At 46.2% G+C, this 15225-nt stretch overlaps 1 protein-coding gene across 1 annotated transcript; it reads left to right on the forward strand.

Annotated features, from left to right (window-relative positions):
- Positions 1-13919: 13919 nt before the first annotated feature.
- On the forward strand, positions 13920-14444 carry LOC308135555 (uncharacterized protein; the record flags this gene model as incomplete). The annotated part of the gene is made up of 2 exons (XM_080503607.1): positions 13920-14124; positions 14209-14444. The coding sequence occupies 2 exons, from the start codon at positions 13920-13922 to the stop codon at positions 14442-14444; spliced, it is 441 nt and encodes a 146-aa protein (XP_080359733.1).
- Positions 14445-15225: the final 781 nt, after the last annotated feature.

The raw sequence follows: 15225 nt of genomic DNA on the forward strand, positions 1-15225 counted from the left end.
ACATCAGACCTGCATCATTCCAGTTCCTTGCAATGAAATGAATTTCATACTCAAGCTTGTGTTGTATTGACAACAGGGTCTATCAAAAGTGATAGAAGCAAGGGACTCCAATGATATTTCACCGATTACTACAGAGTAGAAGTAGATTTCGTAGTGCGGCAGTCTGTTTGTTTGTTGTATTTTCTTGCATTATATCTATTGTGTCTCTTTGCGAAGAGGCTGCATACGATGTCTTCTCTTCTCATCGTCCACATTAGGATAAACATGCTTCGTTTAATGACTCGGTTCTGCTTCTTGAGTTGTAGTGACAAATGTAGGGGCGCCACAGTCCAATCCCATATCGGAGGCAATAAAAGTTACATGTTGTAATCGTACATGACGAAGAATATTACATGAAAGACAAAAAAAGGAAATGCAGGGAAGAGTACCGGCAGTCATTATTTAAAATAATTTTTAATGAGAGGAAAAGGGAAGTGTCCCGGTATTTAACCCATCATGTGCCGTGTGACCGTCTTGGTGTCGTCTGTGTGCTCGGTCTGCTTCCAGTCTGTGTTTGTGCAGACTGCCCCCTGGTGGCCGGTCTTCCTTCCCTCGACACGCTTCTCATTTCTCTTTTTTTTTTCTTTCACTTTTGCCTTCTAATACCTTGCGGTGTGGAGAGTGTGTGATCAGAGAAGATAAGCCGAATCTCGGACACACTGCACATGTCGTCTGGGCCACCGTGGTTCCCCCTGGGGTTCACCCAGCCATCTGTCCTGCTTCAGGGAAGATTAGGAACTCCTTCGTCTGGTGGGCCCAGTCTTGATTAGATTGTGGATTATAATCTGAGGGAGAACATAAAGTTCGGGGCAAAAGGTTATGTTCGGTCAGTTCAACTTAAAATTGCAGCCTAATGAAACATATTTTGCTTGTTCATCTGTACAATTGAGAGAAGTGAAGCTGACGAGAGGCCAAACGGGGCCCCGGCTCCAGACCGGGGTGTGAAGGGCTGTTGTGCTCCTCTGGAGTCTTGTTTCACTTGGTTTAGTGCATCAGTGAATGCAGGTGAGGTCAATGGATAAAACATTTGAATAATGAATAAGTGACATACAAGTTTTACCTGAGAGTTGGTGTGTATCTTATTCTGTGTGAGTTGAGTTTGTCAAAGAGGTTTTATTCCTGTCCTCACCTCTTGTTGTCCTTCTTTCCCTCAACTTTCTATACAATTCCGTTGTACCTGTTACAATGACAATAAAGACAATTCTGATTCTGATTCTGATTTTTATTTTTACCATGTATTCTTCTGGGTTGTTATTTTATTTTATTTTATTTTATTTTATTTTATTTTATTTTATTTTATTTTATTTTATTTTATTTTATTTTATTTTATTTTATTTTATTTTATTTTATTTTATTTATTTATTTATTTATTTATCAATTGGTTATAGTGGCTTTGTGTGGCTTCAAACGTGGAATCTCTCGTTGAGGTGACGATTCATTACAGGGTCAACAACCTCTCAAACACACAATCCGTCCCCACCAAAAAGCTTTCCTTCATATATTAAAGTTTACATACAAAATCCGGATTCATACAACTTTTTGTATAAATATAAATGTTTAATGTTTGTATAAAGGTCTTGCAGAATGATGTGAAGCCTGGACATGTGCCGCAGCATCGTACGGATGAACAACCTCTATAAAGTAGGCCTCCATCTGATGCAACCTTATCTTGTGGAACAAATCTGCTGAAGAGGATTACGCTGCTGCAGAAACTTAGTGACCAGTGGAAAGCGAGAGTAGAGCGGGGTGGGGAGTCCTCCAAGAGCATCCATGCAGTCAGAGCGGCGGTAGGCATACACAAAGCCCTTCGCCCCAAACACCAGACATTCTTTCTTTCTTTTCTTTTTTTTTTTTTTTTTTTTTTTACATTTCATTGTTTTTAGGAGTCCGCCTGGTCTGCCACCATGTGGCACCCTTTGATCATCGGCATTATGACCGTGAACACGTCTCTAACTGTTCTCTACTGGACCTTCCTCCTGGGCGATGCCTACTTCAAGTGGATGCTGGAGCCTGAGGACAAACCCAAGAAGGCGGTCACCCCAGCCTGACGGTGTCGGAGCCAGTATGGACCTACCCGACTGAGTGACTGTGTGTCGTCTCGCTTAGCGTCAGTCTGCCAGAACAGTTTGGCTTCGTAGTGATTTCTGTGGAGTTTGCTATTGATCTGCTTGTTTTTTTTTAAAAATATTTTTTAACCTCAACCCGATGAAGCCTTGGACACCCATTGGGAACCTCCAAGCAAATACATCAGTGACGAAATCCTGCAAGTGAATGTAGAAAAGAAGTTGATCTAACAGGTAAAGTGTTTGCTTCAACCATTTGCATATGTGTGTTTTGTTTATTCTCTGTGAACCCTCCTCTTGATGATTGTGTTGCTTTAAGTGGGAAGCGACTTTTCTCACCAAAGCTCCAGTCACATGCAGGTTCTGGGGGTGAATCAGAATTCATCCATTGTTCTGACTCAGTGAAAAGACGGCGACAGCGGTGTGTGTCGACCAAATCCTGTCCAGGATTACTGAAGAACACCTTGATACTGACACTGACAGCATTATTGTCCTGACAGCCTAATCCAGACCCACACTGAGACCTCACTCTGCTTTTTCCACCTCCTCCTTTGTCTGCCTCTCCTTCACCTGACGACTCCAAGCCTGATTTTTCTCCACAGCTCTTTCTAACTTTCCTCTTCTTTTTTTTTTTCTTCTTCTTCTTTTAATCTTTTTCATCTTACATCCTCCCACAAGATGACACACGTGTTCTACTGCGGGCTGCATCCGGTCTCCTGGTTCATTCTCTTTGCGAATGTGGCCATCACCATCATTGAATGGCAGTTTCTCATTTCGCAGTTTGTAAAGATTTCGGCGACAGAAAACCAAGAGAAAGGAAATGCTTCTAAATCGTAGAGGAACCTGTCAACATCCTGATGCTGCACTTACAAAAAAAACATCTGTGAGGACTGAATAAGTGCTTCTGGCTTTTTGTCCGCCCGCACTCTTGGAGAGACTTTTGGGTTTCTGTTTGCTGTGATGGAGGAGCGACTCCTTTTCTTCATGTCACCTTAACCCTCTTCTGTGTGCTTGTGGTTATTTTCAGAGCTGTTTCGTACCAGTTTCCACCTCCTTCAAACCACAGTAGTAGAGTTGAGGAGCAGCTTCAAGCCTAGACAACAGGTAAGGTTTCCTTCTTTCCCACTCCAACATCGCCAGAGTATCTTAATAGTTCTACATTTTCATCTTTTCATCCCAAGTATTTGTCGTCTTTCTTCTTTGACAGGGATTGTGAATGGGTGCTCTTCATCAATTGCCCATGTATCATCCATAAAAATGGGTAATGACATGTACTTTTCGGACAAAATGAGAACAGCTATTTCCTCGTCATGAAGCTCAAGATTGTGTTTTGAATTATTACCATCTGCTCCGCTACGAGGCAAGAAATGAGCTGTGAAAATATTGTGTCATATCAGTGAATTATGTGCACTTAAGATGAATTGAAAGTGACAGTATTCATAAAGTGATGGCACTTTAAACCCAAGGGGGATTGTAATCTATGTATCACACGTATCTATATGCAATGTGGTCATGGACGCCCATAAGCCTCTTTGCTGTAATACTGTCCACCTCTCCTGGCTCATATCTCTAATCCCTACAGATGGAAAGCTGATATTGCTCTATGACAGACCCAATCCTATTAACTCTGTCTGTCCTATATTCACCTCTCCTCCGTCTCACACGCCGATGAAAATTTGACCGAGGACTCGGGAACTCGAAGGAGGAACGTGGGATTTAAATCTAGACAAGAGATTAGGAGAATTGGCACACGTGTAATATCAGCTCTCGCTCGTCTGGTGAACTACATTTCTGCCATGTCGGTTTCCAGTCAAGAACTGTGACTGCCGAGTGAAAATGTGCTCGTTCTCCCAACGTGTTGTAACACCTCCGTCCCGCGCTCCTTCCTGTCGTTCCTCCAACAGAAATATCTGAATCTATCTAATGATAAGTTCCTCTCCCTCCCCCTCCCCGGTGCACCTATATCTCAAATATTCACAGTGTGACAAAGGAGCGCGGATCTGCAGCGAGACATTAGATCACCCAAAGAAACAACCTCAAAGCCTCGTCACATTCCATAAATAGACCGTTTTAATGAGAAAGTGCTCAACGGAAGCGGGCAAACCATGAGCCAAGAGTCGACTGTGTCCCCGAAAGCCTCGGGAGGAGCTCTGCTTCTGAACCTCACCGAGGCGGCGTTCCAACCCCGGCGCCTCCTTCAGAGGCAGGACGAGGAGGAGGAGGAGGAGGCCTACTTCGTGGACTACAGCCCTCCAGCCAGAGACGCACTAACACTGCCACCCAACGTAGTCTATATCCTGGTTGGGGTGGTGCTGGTGATAGTGGTCACTTATGCCATAGTGGGACACCTCATTAAAGACCTGATCCATGACCTGGCAGGTAAAACCGGGCCCAAGCTGAAACTGATGTCCCTGTGTGACCTGTGACCGTGTCCACACCGTCCTCTGTGTTCGTTGGCGTGTTTGGGACATTCATGCTCGTGAACTTTCCGGCAAAGCCTTGTCATTTTCCTCTTTCCCCCTTTTGAATGTTGTTTGATGACAGTTCCCGTCACATTGGCCCTGTGGATGTCCCTCCTCTTGGTGTCTATTGTTGCATTCAGGTGCATTTTCTTGATTTAACACCCGTGAGGGGGACACTTCCTGTTTAGCACTATACTTACTATGGCAAAAAGCTGAAGAGGCGCATCCGTCCAGATATTTCCCACCAATCCCAGGTGACTAATTATGAAGGCAAGTTTCACCTTGGACAAACACATAGTGACAGACAGATTCACACACAATTTAATGTCAATAATTAACCTCAAAAGTATGTTTTTAAAACTGAGAGGAAACCAGAGAACTAAAGAGAACGGGCCCCCCAAGAACAACCTGGGCTCAAACCTGAACCCTTCTCATTATGACTCAGAATAACAGATCCCACAATCCCAATCGTAAAAGTAAAAAGCGTATTCGATCAGATCAAATCACCACTTTGTGCTGTTTATAATTCCAAGCAGTTTTCTTCCCTGGAAATGAATTTAACCTAAAATAAGTGGTCATTTTAAAGGTAAAATGTGGCATGTTCTTATTTCTTCAAGTTAAACTAACCAATTCTACGATGACTTACTATGCTGACCCCATTTAACTATGTAGCTCGTTCTCAAATTTGCCCCAGCTCATTAAGTCTTGCAATACTGGTTTGCACCACAAGGTGATGAATTGAGTCACTCAAAGCCGGATGAATGTCAGACATTTTTTTCGCTGCGACACAGAAAGTGCAGGTGACATAACAAGGGTGTTCATGTCATTTACCCACCAAAAACTCAACACAATTACCGTGTAACACTGAAAAACCACAGATGGCGCAAATGTTAATTGTGAAACTCTGTTTTTCAAAACAACTTAATGTTAAAGTATGAGTCCAGGGATGCCGGTTCAAGACCCAATGCTGAACCAAATCATGCACACCGCTTCACCGATCTGGATCACGGCAACTTCTAAAACCAAAAAGATTAGCTTAGTCTCAAATAACCACGTGAAAGTGACTCAACACTGCCACCCAGTGTACAACATGAGCTCAATTCTAGCCCAGTGCCTCAAACACAATCTCAAATTCACAAGTAACTTTATCGAAACTTGATTTTTTGTTGTTTTTTCCTCACAGACTTTATTTTCGGCCCCAAACCAGTAGAGGATGACTTGGAGGAAGAGCGAGGAGAAGTCGTGGGGGGTGTCCGGCTGTCGGGAGGCGGCGGCGTTCGCAGTGTTCTGACGCAAGAAGACGAGCTGAGGATGGAGAAGGAGAAGGAGAGGGGAGGACTGCTGCCTGGTTTCCACCACGACGACGGCGGCTCCCGCCCCCCACCCTGCCCTCCTCCGCCGAGGAGCACCGTCTCCTCGTCAAACCCCCGAGAGAAGAGAACCTCCACGCATAGTGTGACCTTCGTCTGCCCCGTGGCCCCTTTCGCCACCTCGCTCTAGGGTCTCGGCCCTCTGTCGCTGCAGCAGTTTGTAACCACATTTCACCTCCTTTCTCATTTCAGTGCAGTGATCAATGTTTTTCTTTGCTATAGTCATGCATGAGCTCAGGCATTTCTCACTCTAAATGTTTTAGTTTTGATTGTACTCTGTATAAGTCACTTATTAAACTGAAATGGAACCAATAGACACTATTGTCCAGTCTTTGAATTTAAAAGTAAAAGCTCCTTGTAACACTGTTTAAAAACGTGCGATATAAATAAAGTTATTATTATTATTATTGTGATATTTGTAGTTCAGTTCCCCATGCTATTTAGTGTAAAATGAATAAACACTATGTACAGATAGAACCAAAGAGCCACCATGACGAATGTGTCCGCAGTGAAACTAGTAGTGTAAAACGTAGGTGGACCGCGTGTTTCCACACTGGGCGGGTGAGTCAGTAATCACTCTCACCCCCATTAAGTCGGACGTTTCTGGATGATTATTTCTGGTTCTGATGTTGGACTAAGCTTCTGTCCAGTAAACAGCAGAATAACACAAGTGTGTTTCTGTTGTCACGTCTACTTTCTTTAATCCATCTTACATCTTACCTTCCTCTAATACCTGCTCATGTAAGGAGCGGTGACCTTCTCTACAGTGTTGAGGATTACTGTACATATCACTGTTTAATACTGACGTAAGCACAACAGCAACACAGAGCAGATAGATAGATAGATAGATAGATAGATAGATAGATAGATAGATAGAGCATACAGTTGATAATTACATAGATCAGTCCACAGGTTGATGGATACACAGAGATGCAGGTACATACATACAGTATATGATAGACATACATATATGATACATCCTGTGCCCATCGAGAGAAACGTGAATATATAGACACAAAGACAAACACAGATGGACAAACAGACACTCCTCTGGAGTGAGTGGATTTATGTCTGTTTGCTTGTTTCTCTCCCTGTATCATAAATACCCCAACCACAACAGAATAGCGTCTCCAGATGAGTCTGGTTCTGCAGAAAGTCTCCACTTCTGACTCTGGTCCTGCAGGTTTTCTTCCTCTGGAAGGGAGCATTCACTTTCCACCGCCTCTCATGCTCACTAACGTGGAATTGTTGGGTGTTGGGCAAAACTGACAACTATTAAATTGAACTGAATAGAATATATATATATATATATATATATATATATAGGTATATATATATATATATATATATATATATAGGTATATATATATATATATATATATATATATATATATATATATATATATATATATATATATATATATATATATATATATATATATACCTATATATATATTCTATATACCTATATATAGGTATATATATATATATATATATATATATATATATATACCTATATATATATATATATATATATAGGTAGATAGATAGAGAGAGAGAGGGAGAGAGGGAGAGAGAGAGAGAGAGAGAGATTTTTTTTTTGATTTTTAAAACAACCTTTATTTAGCAGTTCAAAGACGGTTGTCCTTTTTTTTCCAACAGTATAAAAACAGTTCACAAATCCAGTTCACAGTATAGAACAACACATCTATTTCCGTCCAAATAAATAGCTAAACTCCAGTCGTTCCTCCACCACAGAGCAGATGGTGTTCTTATAACACCACCTCTCGTTAAAACTGAGCAGGTCCTTCATTTCTTTAAAAAAATTAAAATCAACCCAGACCCGGGCCCTGACCAAAGATAAAAACATACTGAGCAGATCCTGGTCCACCCCCTGCTGAGCCTTGTGCTTCCTGCTCAGATACAGTGCCAATTTTGCCTCACCCAGTATAAAATTCAGCAGGAGGTACTTCTGGGCCTCCCTCTTCCTGTACCCCGCCCCAAAAATAAAAACCCGATCAGACCAGGTTTCATCAAAAACAGAGAATAAAAATTGTAAAACAGTGAACAAAGCTGTGAGTCTGTGACATTTCAAAAAACAGTGAACAAGAGTCTCTTCCTCGCCGCAGAAAGGACAGGCCGCGGACACAGTGGGATTCATCTTGTTCACCAAGCTGTTGACAGCCACCGCCCCATGGAGGATCCTCCACTGAAGATCACCAGTTCTTTTGTTGGAGGGGAGTTTGTAGAGGACCCTCCATGAAGGTCCACAACCAGAGCCCAGGGTCCATTCCCCCCTCCACACACAGTCCATCCTCCCGGCCAGGTCTCTGCAGTTCATCACCTTTACACACCAGTGGTACAAAGTTTTCCCTGTTTGTGAGTAAAAATCAATGGGTTGGTGGTCACCCCCCTTTAGTAGTGGTCCAGAGCAGTTCCTGAGGTTGGGGTAGATCTTCAGATCCGGGAAGGGGTCCTCCGGATCCGGCACCTCCTCCCCCACCACGTACATCTTCAGGAGGCTCCTCTCCTGCTCAGAGAGCCGCTCTGCCCACTTCCTCAGAAGCTGGCCCGCATGGCGACACGACTGCAGGCCAAGAAGTTGAGCAGCAGCACCTCCATCCACCAGCCTCCACCCGACTTTGTTGATCAGAGTCTTGAGGGTGACCACCCCCCTGGTGCATAGTGCGCTGGTGAGGCCTGGTGTGGACTGGTCCTGGATGTCCAGCCTGGACCCCCCCACCAGAGGCTCTGACAGCAGCCAGTGTAGAGACGCAGCAGGGGGCAACACAGTGCATCGAAAATAGTTCCAGACTCTAAAAACACTTTTATAAAACAATGACATACTGCGAAGGTTTAAAAAATTTAAATCCATTAAAAACAAAGTGGCATCAAGATTAAGACCATTGACTCTCTGTAAAACCGTGCTCATCACATCCTTCCAAACTAAAAAACTACTCGCAGTTAATAAATATTTTTGGATGTGTTGCAGCCGGAATGCTGCCACTCGGCTCTCGATGTGCACCAGGCCGTGACCCCCCTCCTCTTTAGGGAGGAAGAGAACAGATTGGGGGACCCAGTGCAATTTATCCCAAAAAAAGTCTAATAAAACCCTTTGTGTCTCCTTTATCAGTCCAGGGGGGGGCGCCATGCAGGCCACCCGGTGCCACAAAGTGGAGGCCACCAGGTTATTTATCACCAAGGCTCTCCCCCTGAAAGACATCTTGGGCAGCACCCACCTCCACTTGTTCAATTTGCCCCGCACCTTGTCCAATAACCCCTCCCAGTTCTTCTCCATAAAAGCGTCCTCTCCCAGGTATACCCCCAAATATCTAATCCCTCCTCTCCTCCACAACAATCCGGCTGGTAATATTGGCAGACCTCCGGTCCACCCCCCCACTGCCAGGGCTTCGCTCTTCCCCCAGTTGACCTTTGCCCCCGTCAGTAAATTAAAAGAACACACACACTTATCTAAAAGGTCAACGTCTTCTTGAGTGGAGATTAAAACAATGATGTCATCAGCATACGCAGATAAAACCTTTTTAAAACCTGGAGGACTGAAGCCGCTGACAGTGGACCGGATGTTGTGGAGCAGAGGTTCAATAGACAGGGCGTAGAGCATACCTGAGAGAGCACAGCCCTGCCGGACCCCCCTCCTGACCTTAAAAGGAGCACTCAGCCCCCCGTTGATCTTCAGTACACTCTCAATGTCCTGGTACAACACTTTGATCATTGCTATCAGACCTGGGTTGAGACCAAACTGGGCCATCACTTTCCACAGATAGAGGTGCTCAACCCGGTCAAAAGCTTTTTCTTGGTCCAACGAAATGAGACCAACATCTGCTCCCAAAAAACTAGAGACGTCCAAAACATCACGAATTAGAGACACATTGTCTCTGATGGACCTGCCGGGCACACAGTAGGTCTGGTCTAGATGGATGACGTCGTCCAGCACCCCTCTGAGCCTGTTGGCCAGGGCCTTGGAGAGGATCTTATAATCGGTACACAGGAGGGAGACCGGCCTCCAGTTTTTCATGTCTCTCAGGTCTCCTTTCTTGGGCAGCAGCGTGATCACCGCCCTCCTGCAGCTCGGGGGCAGCGTCTCATCCCTGAGGCTCTCTGTCAGGACCTCCAGGAGGTCCCCCCCGAGCTCCTTCCAGAAAGCCCTGTAAAACTCCACTGGGAGCCCATCGATCCCCGGAGATTTGCCCCCCTGCATGCCCTGCAGAGCAGCAAGCAGTTCGTCCTGTGTCAGGGGGTCTCCGAGGTCAGGGGTCTCCTCAGTGCAAGTTCTCTGGAGTCCACCACAGAGGGTGTCAAACAGGGCCTGGTCTTCCTGGTAGTGGCTCTCGTAGAGCTCGGTGTAGAACTCAGCTGCTGCCCTTCGGATCTCCCCAGACTCTGTTAGATCCTCTCCATTAGCCGACTTCAATGAGTAAATGAAGCGACTCTGCCCGTTTCTTGTCTCCAGACCAAAGAAGTAGCTAGACGGCACATCCATCAGACTGACCCCCTGGTACCTGGAGCGGACCAGCGCCCCCTGGGCCTGTATGCCCAGCAGGCGCTCCATCATAGTACTTTTAGTCTTCAGAGCTTCAAAATGCTCAGGATTTCCAGTAGAACCAGTGTGAAGGTTCACTAAGTCAATCTCTAGATTCCTCAGCGATCGTGTGATGTCCCTCGTGACATATTGAGTGTACTGCTGACAGAGTTGTTTGATTTTGACCTTGCCACGGTCCCACCACTGCCTCAGAGAGTTAAACTCATCCTTCTCACCCCTAAAACTTCGCCAAAAAAAACGCACAGTGTCTGTAAAATTAGAGTCAGCGAGCAAAGAAGTGTTAAAAACCCAATATGCGCTGCGTGGCCTAATATTAGTGATAAAAACACTGCTAAAAACCAATGAGTGATCACTAAAACCTACAGGTGACATAAAACACTCCCTAACTGCCCCAAAGTGGTGGCTAAAACAATAAAACCTGTCCAGTCTGGCCAGTGAGATATAGCCGTCTCTAAAAGAACTCCAGGAGTACTGTCTGGTTCTTCCGTTCTTCCTCCTCCAGACGTCCACTAGGTCATGTGTCTGGGCCAGGCTGTTAAAAACTCTCTGGGACTGTTTGTGAGGCTCCCTGTGGTTCCTGTCTAAAAGGTCATCCTGCGTACAGTTAAAATCCCCCCCTAAAAACAAGAAATCAGTGGAATCACAGTGCATTAAAAAACTGTTCAGTTCATTTAAAAGTACAACTCTGTCAGATCCATCAACGGGAGCATAAATATTAATAAATACAAACTGCTGCTTCTCAAACGTCGCCGTGACGACCATGAACCTCCCTTTAATTTTTTCCTCCATTGTGAAAGTGATGGGAGTGAAGTTCTTGGAAAAGAGGATTGCAACCCCCCCACTGACTGAAGTGAGGGAGCTCAAGCAGACCTGTCCCCCCCACTCCGACCTCCATTCTATCTCACTAGCTGCATCACTGTGAGTCTCCTGCACCAACATCACATCTATCTTTTTCAGCTTGACCAGCTCATACAGCAGCATTCTTTTCTTGATGTTGTTTGCACCATTTAAATTGAGAGTGGCGACTCGGAAACTGGAGCTCATTATAAAGGAGAACACCACCCACAACACAAATAGGATAAAGCGACTATATAGTTTCGTCATCATCTCTTTGAAGGAGGTGCCTCACTTTCACCACGAACTTTTTAATCCTGAACACCTCCTGGTCAGAGAACCCCTCCTCTCCTCTGACATTCATGTTTGTTTGGGCTCTTTGGATGAACCGTTCCCTGTCCGGGAAGAACTCCTCCACCACCACGCCCTTTTTATTCTTCGTTCTCAGTAAAAACTTCTTCATGTCCATTATGCCATACCCGTCATTTACTGTCTCCTCCTCAAGGGGTGTACTGCTGCCACCTCCACCCTCCTCAGATGAGCTGAGATCAGCTGCAGCCCCCTGAGAAACAGAGAGCCCCCCTTTATCTTGGGTCACCTTCTTTGCTTTTGGGCCTCTCTCCTCCACCTGCTTCCGTTTATCCCTCAGAACCCTCTTGTTTGTTCCCTCCACCTCAACCTCCATCTCTGCCTCCACCTCCTCCCTCACGCCAGCCTCCATTGGTTCCCCTGCCTCGTCCTGACCTTCAGGGAGACTGCTGCCTCTCTGAGAGACCAGCCCATCTGCTCCACCCGCTAACTCCCCCTGAGGGCCCAGCTCAGCTGCACCACCCACACCCTCCTCTCGAGACTGGGAAAACTCCCCTTCCCCATCACGTCTATCCTCTCCTCCACCTCCTGCCTCCCCCCCCCCTTCAACAAAAACACCAGCCTCTACTTCACCTTCTCCACCTGCATCAGTCGCTTCACCAGTTCCAGCAGTTGCTTCACCACCTCCATTACTTACACCAGCCTCCTCCTCCCCACCCTCCCCTCCACCACTCTTCTCCACCTCAGGCTCCCCCCCAACTATCTTCTCCCTGCTATTCTGTCCCTCACTCCTCGTCTCTGGCCGTTGTCCGCCTACACCCCCCCACAGACTTCCTCCACCCGCTTCACTTCTACTCCCTCCTGCACTGTCACCTCTACCTCCACCTCCTGCACCTCGTCCTGTCCCACTGGCCCCCTCCTCAGGACAGGACCTCCTCTGGTGCCCCTCCTGTCCACACCCAAAGCACTTCATAGTGTCAGTGGTGGCAAACAGGACGTAGTCAAACCCGTCTACGTTCACCTTGAAGGACAGGTTCAACTCCTGCTTGCTGTCCTTCATCACCATGAGGAGCTGCCTCCTGTGGGAGATGATGTGCCTGAACTCAGGCTCCTTACAGCCTGAGGACAGCTTCCTCACAGGAGACACCACCTTTCCATACCTGGATAGCAGCTCCACCAGGGTTCCATCCTCCACTAGTGGTGGAACGTTCCCCACCAGGACTCTCTTGGCTGGTGTGCTCAGAGGCATCACCTCCACCAGCGTGTCCCTCATCACCACACCAGCCGAGACCACAGCATTAGCCTTCTCCACCTCCCTCACAAACATCACCACCGCACCATTCATTCTGGCAGCAGACACAATGTTTGCCGCCCCCACCACTTTCGCCACAGCCGTCACACACTCCTCCATCGAGCAGGAGAACCCGGGGCTCAGTTTGAACCCGTGCTTCCTGCTCAGCTTGGTGGAAGCCATGGCGCTACACCGCTAGCGCGATGCTAACCGCACCACAGCTTCACCAAACCGGACAATCACACTCTTTCACTCTTCACACACACTCACTCCACAAAGTATCACACCATAAAACTATGGTAACACTTCTGAACACACTCAAATATCCCAAAAAAGAGACTTTCTCACCAACTCCACTCAGAGCTCCTCACCGCACTCCTCACACTCAGAGAGAGAGAGAGAGAGAGAGAGAGAGAGAGAGAGAGAGAGAGAGAGAGAGAGAGAGAGAGAGAGAGAGAGAGATAGATAGATAGATAGATAGATAGATAGATAGATAGATAGATAGATAGATAGATAGATAGATAGATAGATAGATAGATAGATAGATAGATAGTGATGTAGTGGGTGTAGGAGGTAAATAGGAGCTGCTGATCCACTTCATTGAGAACAGTGCGCTCACCGAGTCGTTCTTCTGACCTTGACTAGTTTACCTCAAGCTGCTGCAGCTAATCTGGTTTCCATCTGCATCGCTCCGCCGACAGGCACATAAAGACTTTGTTCAGAGAACCAAAATGGAAAAACTCCTCAAGGTGAGATAAAGTTTCGACTCCTTTTGTTTGCTTCATGGGGGAATGTTTGCATGCCTCCGTGCTCCACGTGAAGGCTTTTAATCAGAAGTGCTAAGTATCGAACAACAGCCTATTCATACTTCCAAGGCAGAAAGGACGAGATTTCCTGCTGACTTTCAGGGTGTTGATGGATATGTCCTCACGCAGCAGTCGGAGTGAGGCATGAGTTGGACTCACTGGCCGACGAAACGAGCAGATTGCCATGGAAGTAACGGAGGACGGCTTGAAGGTTCACTTTCGGGAGGACGACGGCTCAGTGCTGTTTGAATCTTACATCCCACCCTCTCGAGATGCTATCCATCTGCCCACCTACATCCTCTACCTGCTCATGGCCATCTTCATCGTGCTCGCTGTTCTCTACGCCATCATCGGGCATCTCATCAAAGACCTCATCCACGACTTTGCAGGTTTGTTTCCAGACTAAAAGTTAGAGCAGAATATGCTGCTTCTGCCATGTTTTCATCCCATCTTGCCTCTCTGTGTTCTCCCAGACTGTCTGTTAGGGGAGCAGCCGGAGGAAGTGGTGGTGAACTATTGTGAGACCAAGGATAAGTTCATGGCAGACTGGGCTCCAGAAACCTCCCCCGAGCTGGAAGCCATGGCCCGGGCAGAGGAGAGCAAGATGGTCGACATGGACTTCATGAAATCCCCTGCCATCTGGATCATCTCCACAGAACCACAGGCAACCCGGACCGGACCCCGGGTGGTCTTTGGGAAGAAGACTTAGCTGTGTCTAAACCAGAAAGAAGACCAAATCAGATGTGAAACCTGAGGCAACTGCAGCAGATGATATTGTATGAATACTGAGAGGATTGAGACGTGAAGTGAATTGAAGCTGGTGCTATTTACTTCTCAATAAGGAGAGGGCAGCAAAAATGCTTGGGTGGTTTACTATTGACATCTAGTGTCTGCTCGGGAGCATTACATCTGAAACTCAAGGTGAAAATCAAGTTACCACAACCAGTGGCGGACCAGGCTGCTTTTCCACCCTGGGCAGCTGCCCACTTCACCCAGCAAAATCACACACACACACACACACACACACACACACACACACACACACACACACACACACACACACACACACACACACACACACACACACACACACACACACACACACACACACACACACACACACACACACACACGAGCACAAACCTTTTTTCTTTAATGCTGTTTCAGCAAAAAACTGTTTTATTCACTCAACAATCATCAGCATCAGTAATCCCTCTATATTGTTCCTTCTTTCCTTCAGAACGGACATTTGAAGCTGGATTTCTTCATGAAATTGCTCTTGGAATAAAGTCGTGAAACTTTAGAGTTCTTCTGTCGGGATTATTTATTGAAACTTCAACAGACACACACACACACACACACACACACACACACACACACACACACACACACACACACACACACACACACACACACACACACACACACACACATGTCCGCTGAGTCCCTAATTTAATTTAATTTAATTTAATTTAATTTAATTTAATTTA

Source organism: Blennius ocellaris, assembly GCF_963422515.1.
Source record: "Blennius ocellaris genome assembly, chromosome: 10".
NCBI classification, from domain to species: domain Eukaryota; kingdom Metazoa; phylum Chordata; class Actinopteri; order Blenniiformes; family Blenniidae; genus Blennius; species Blennius ocellaris.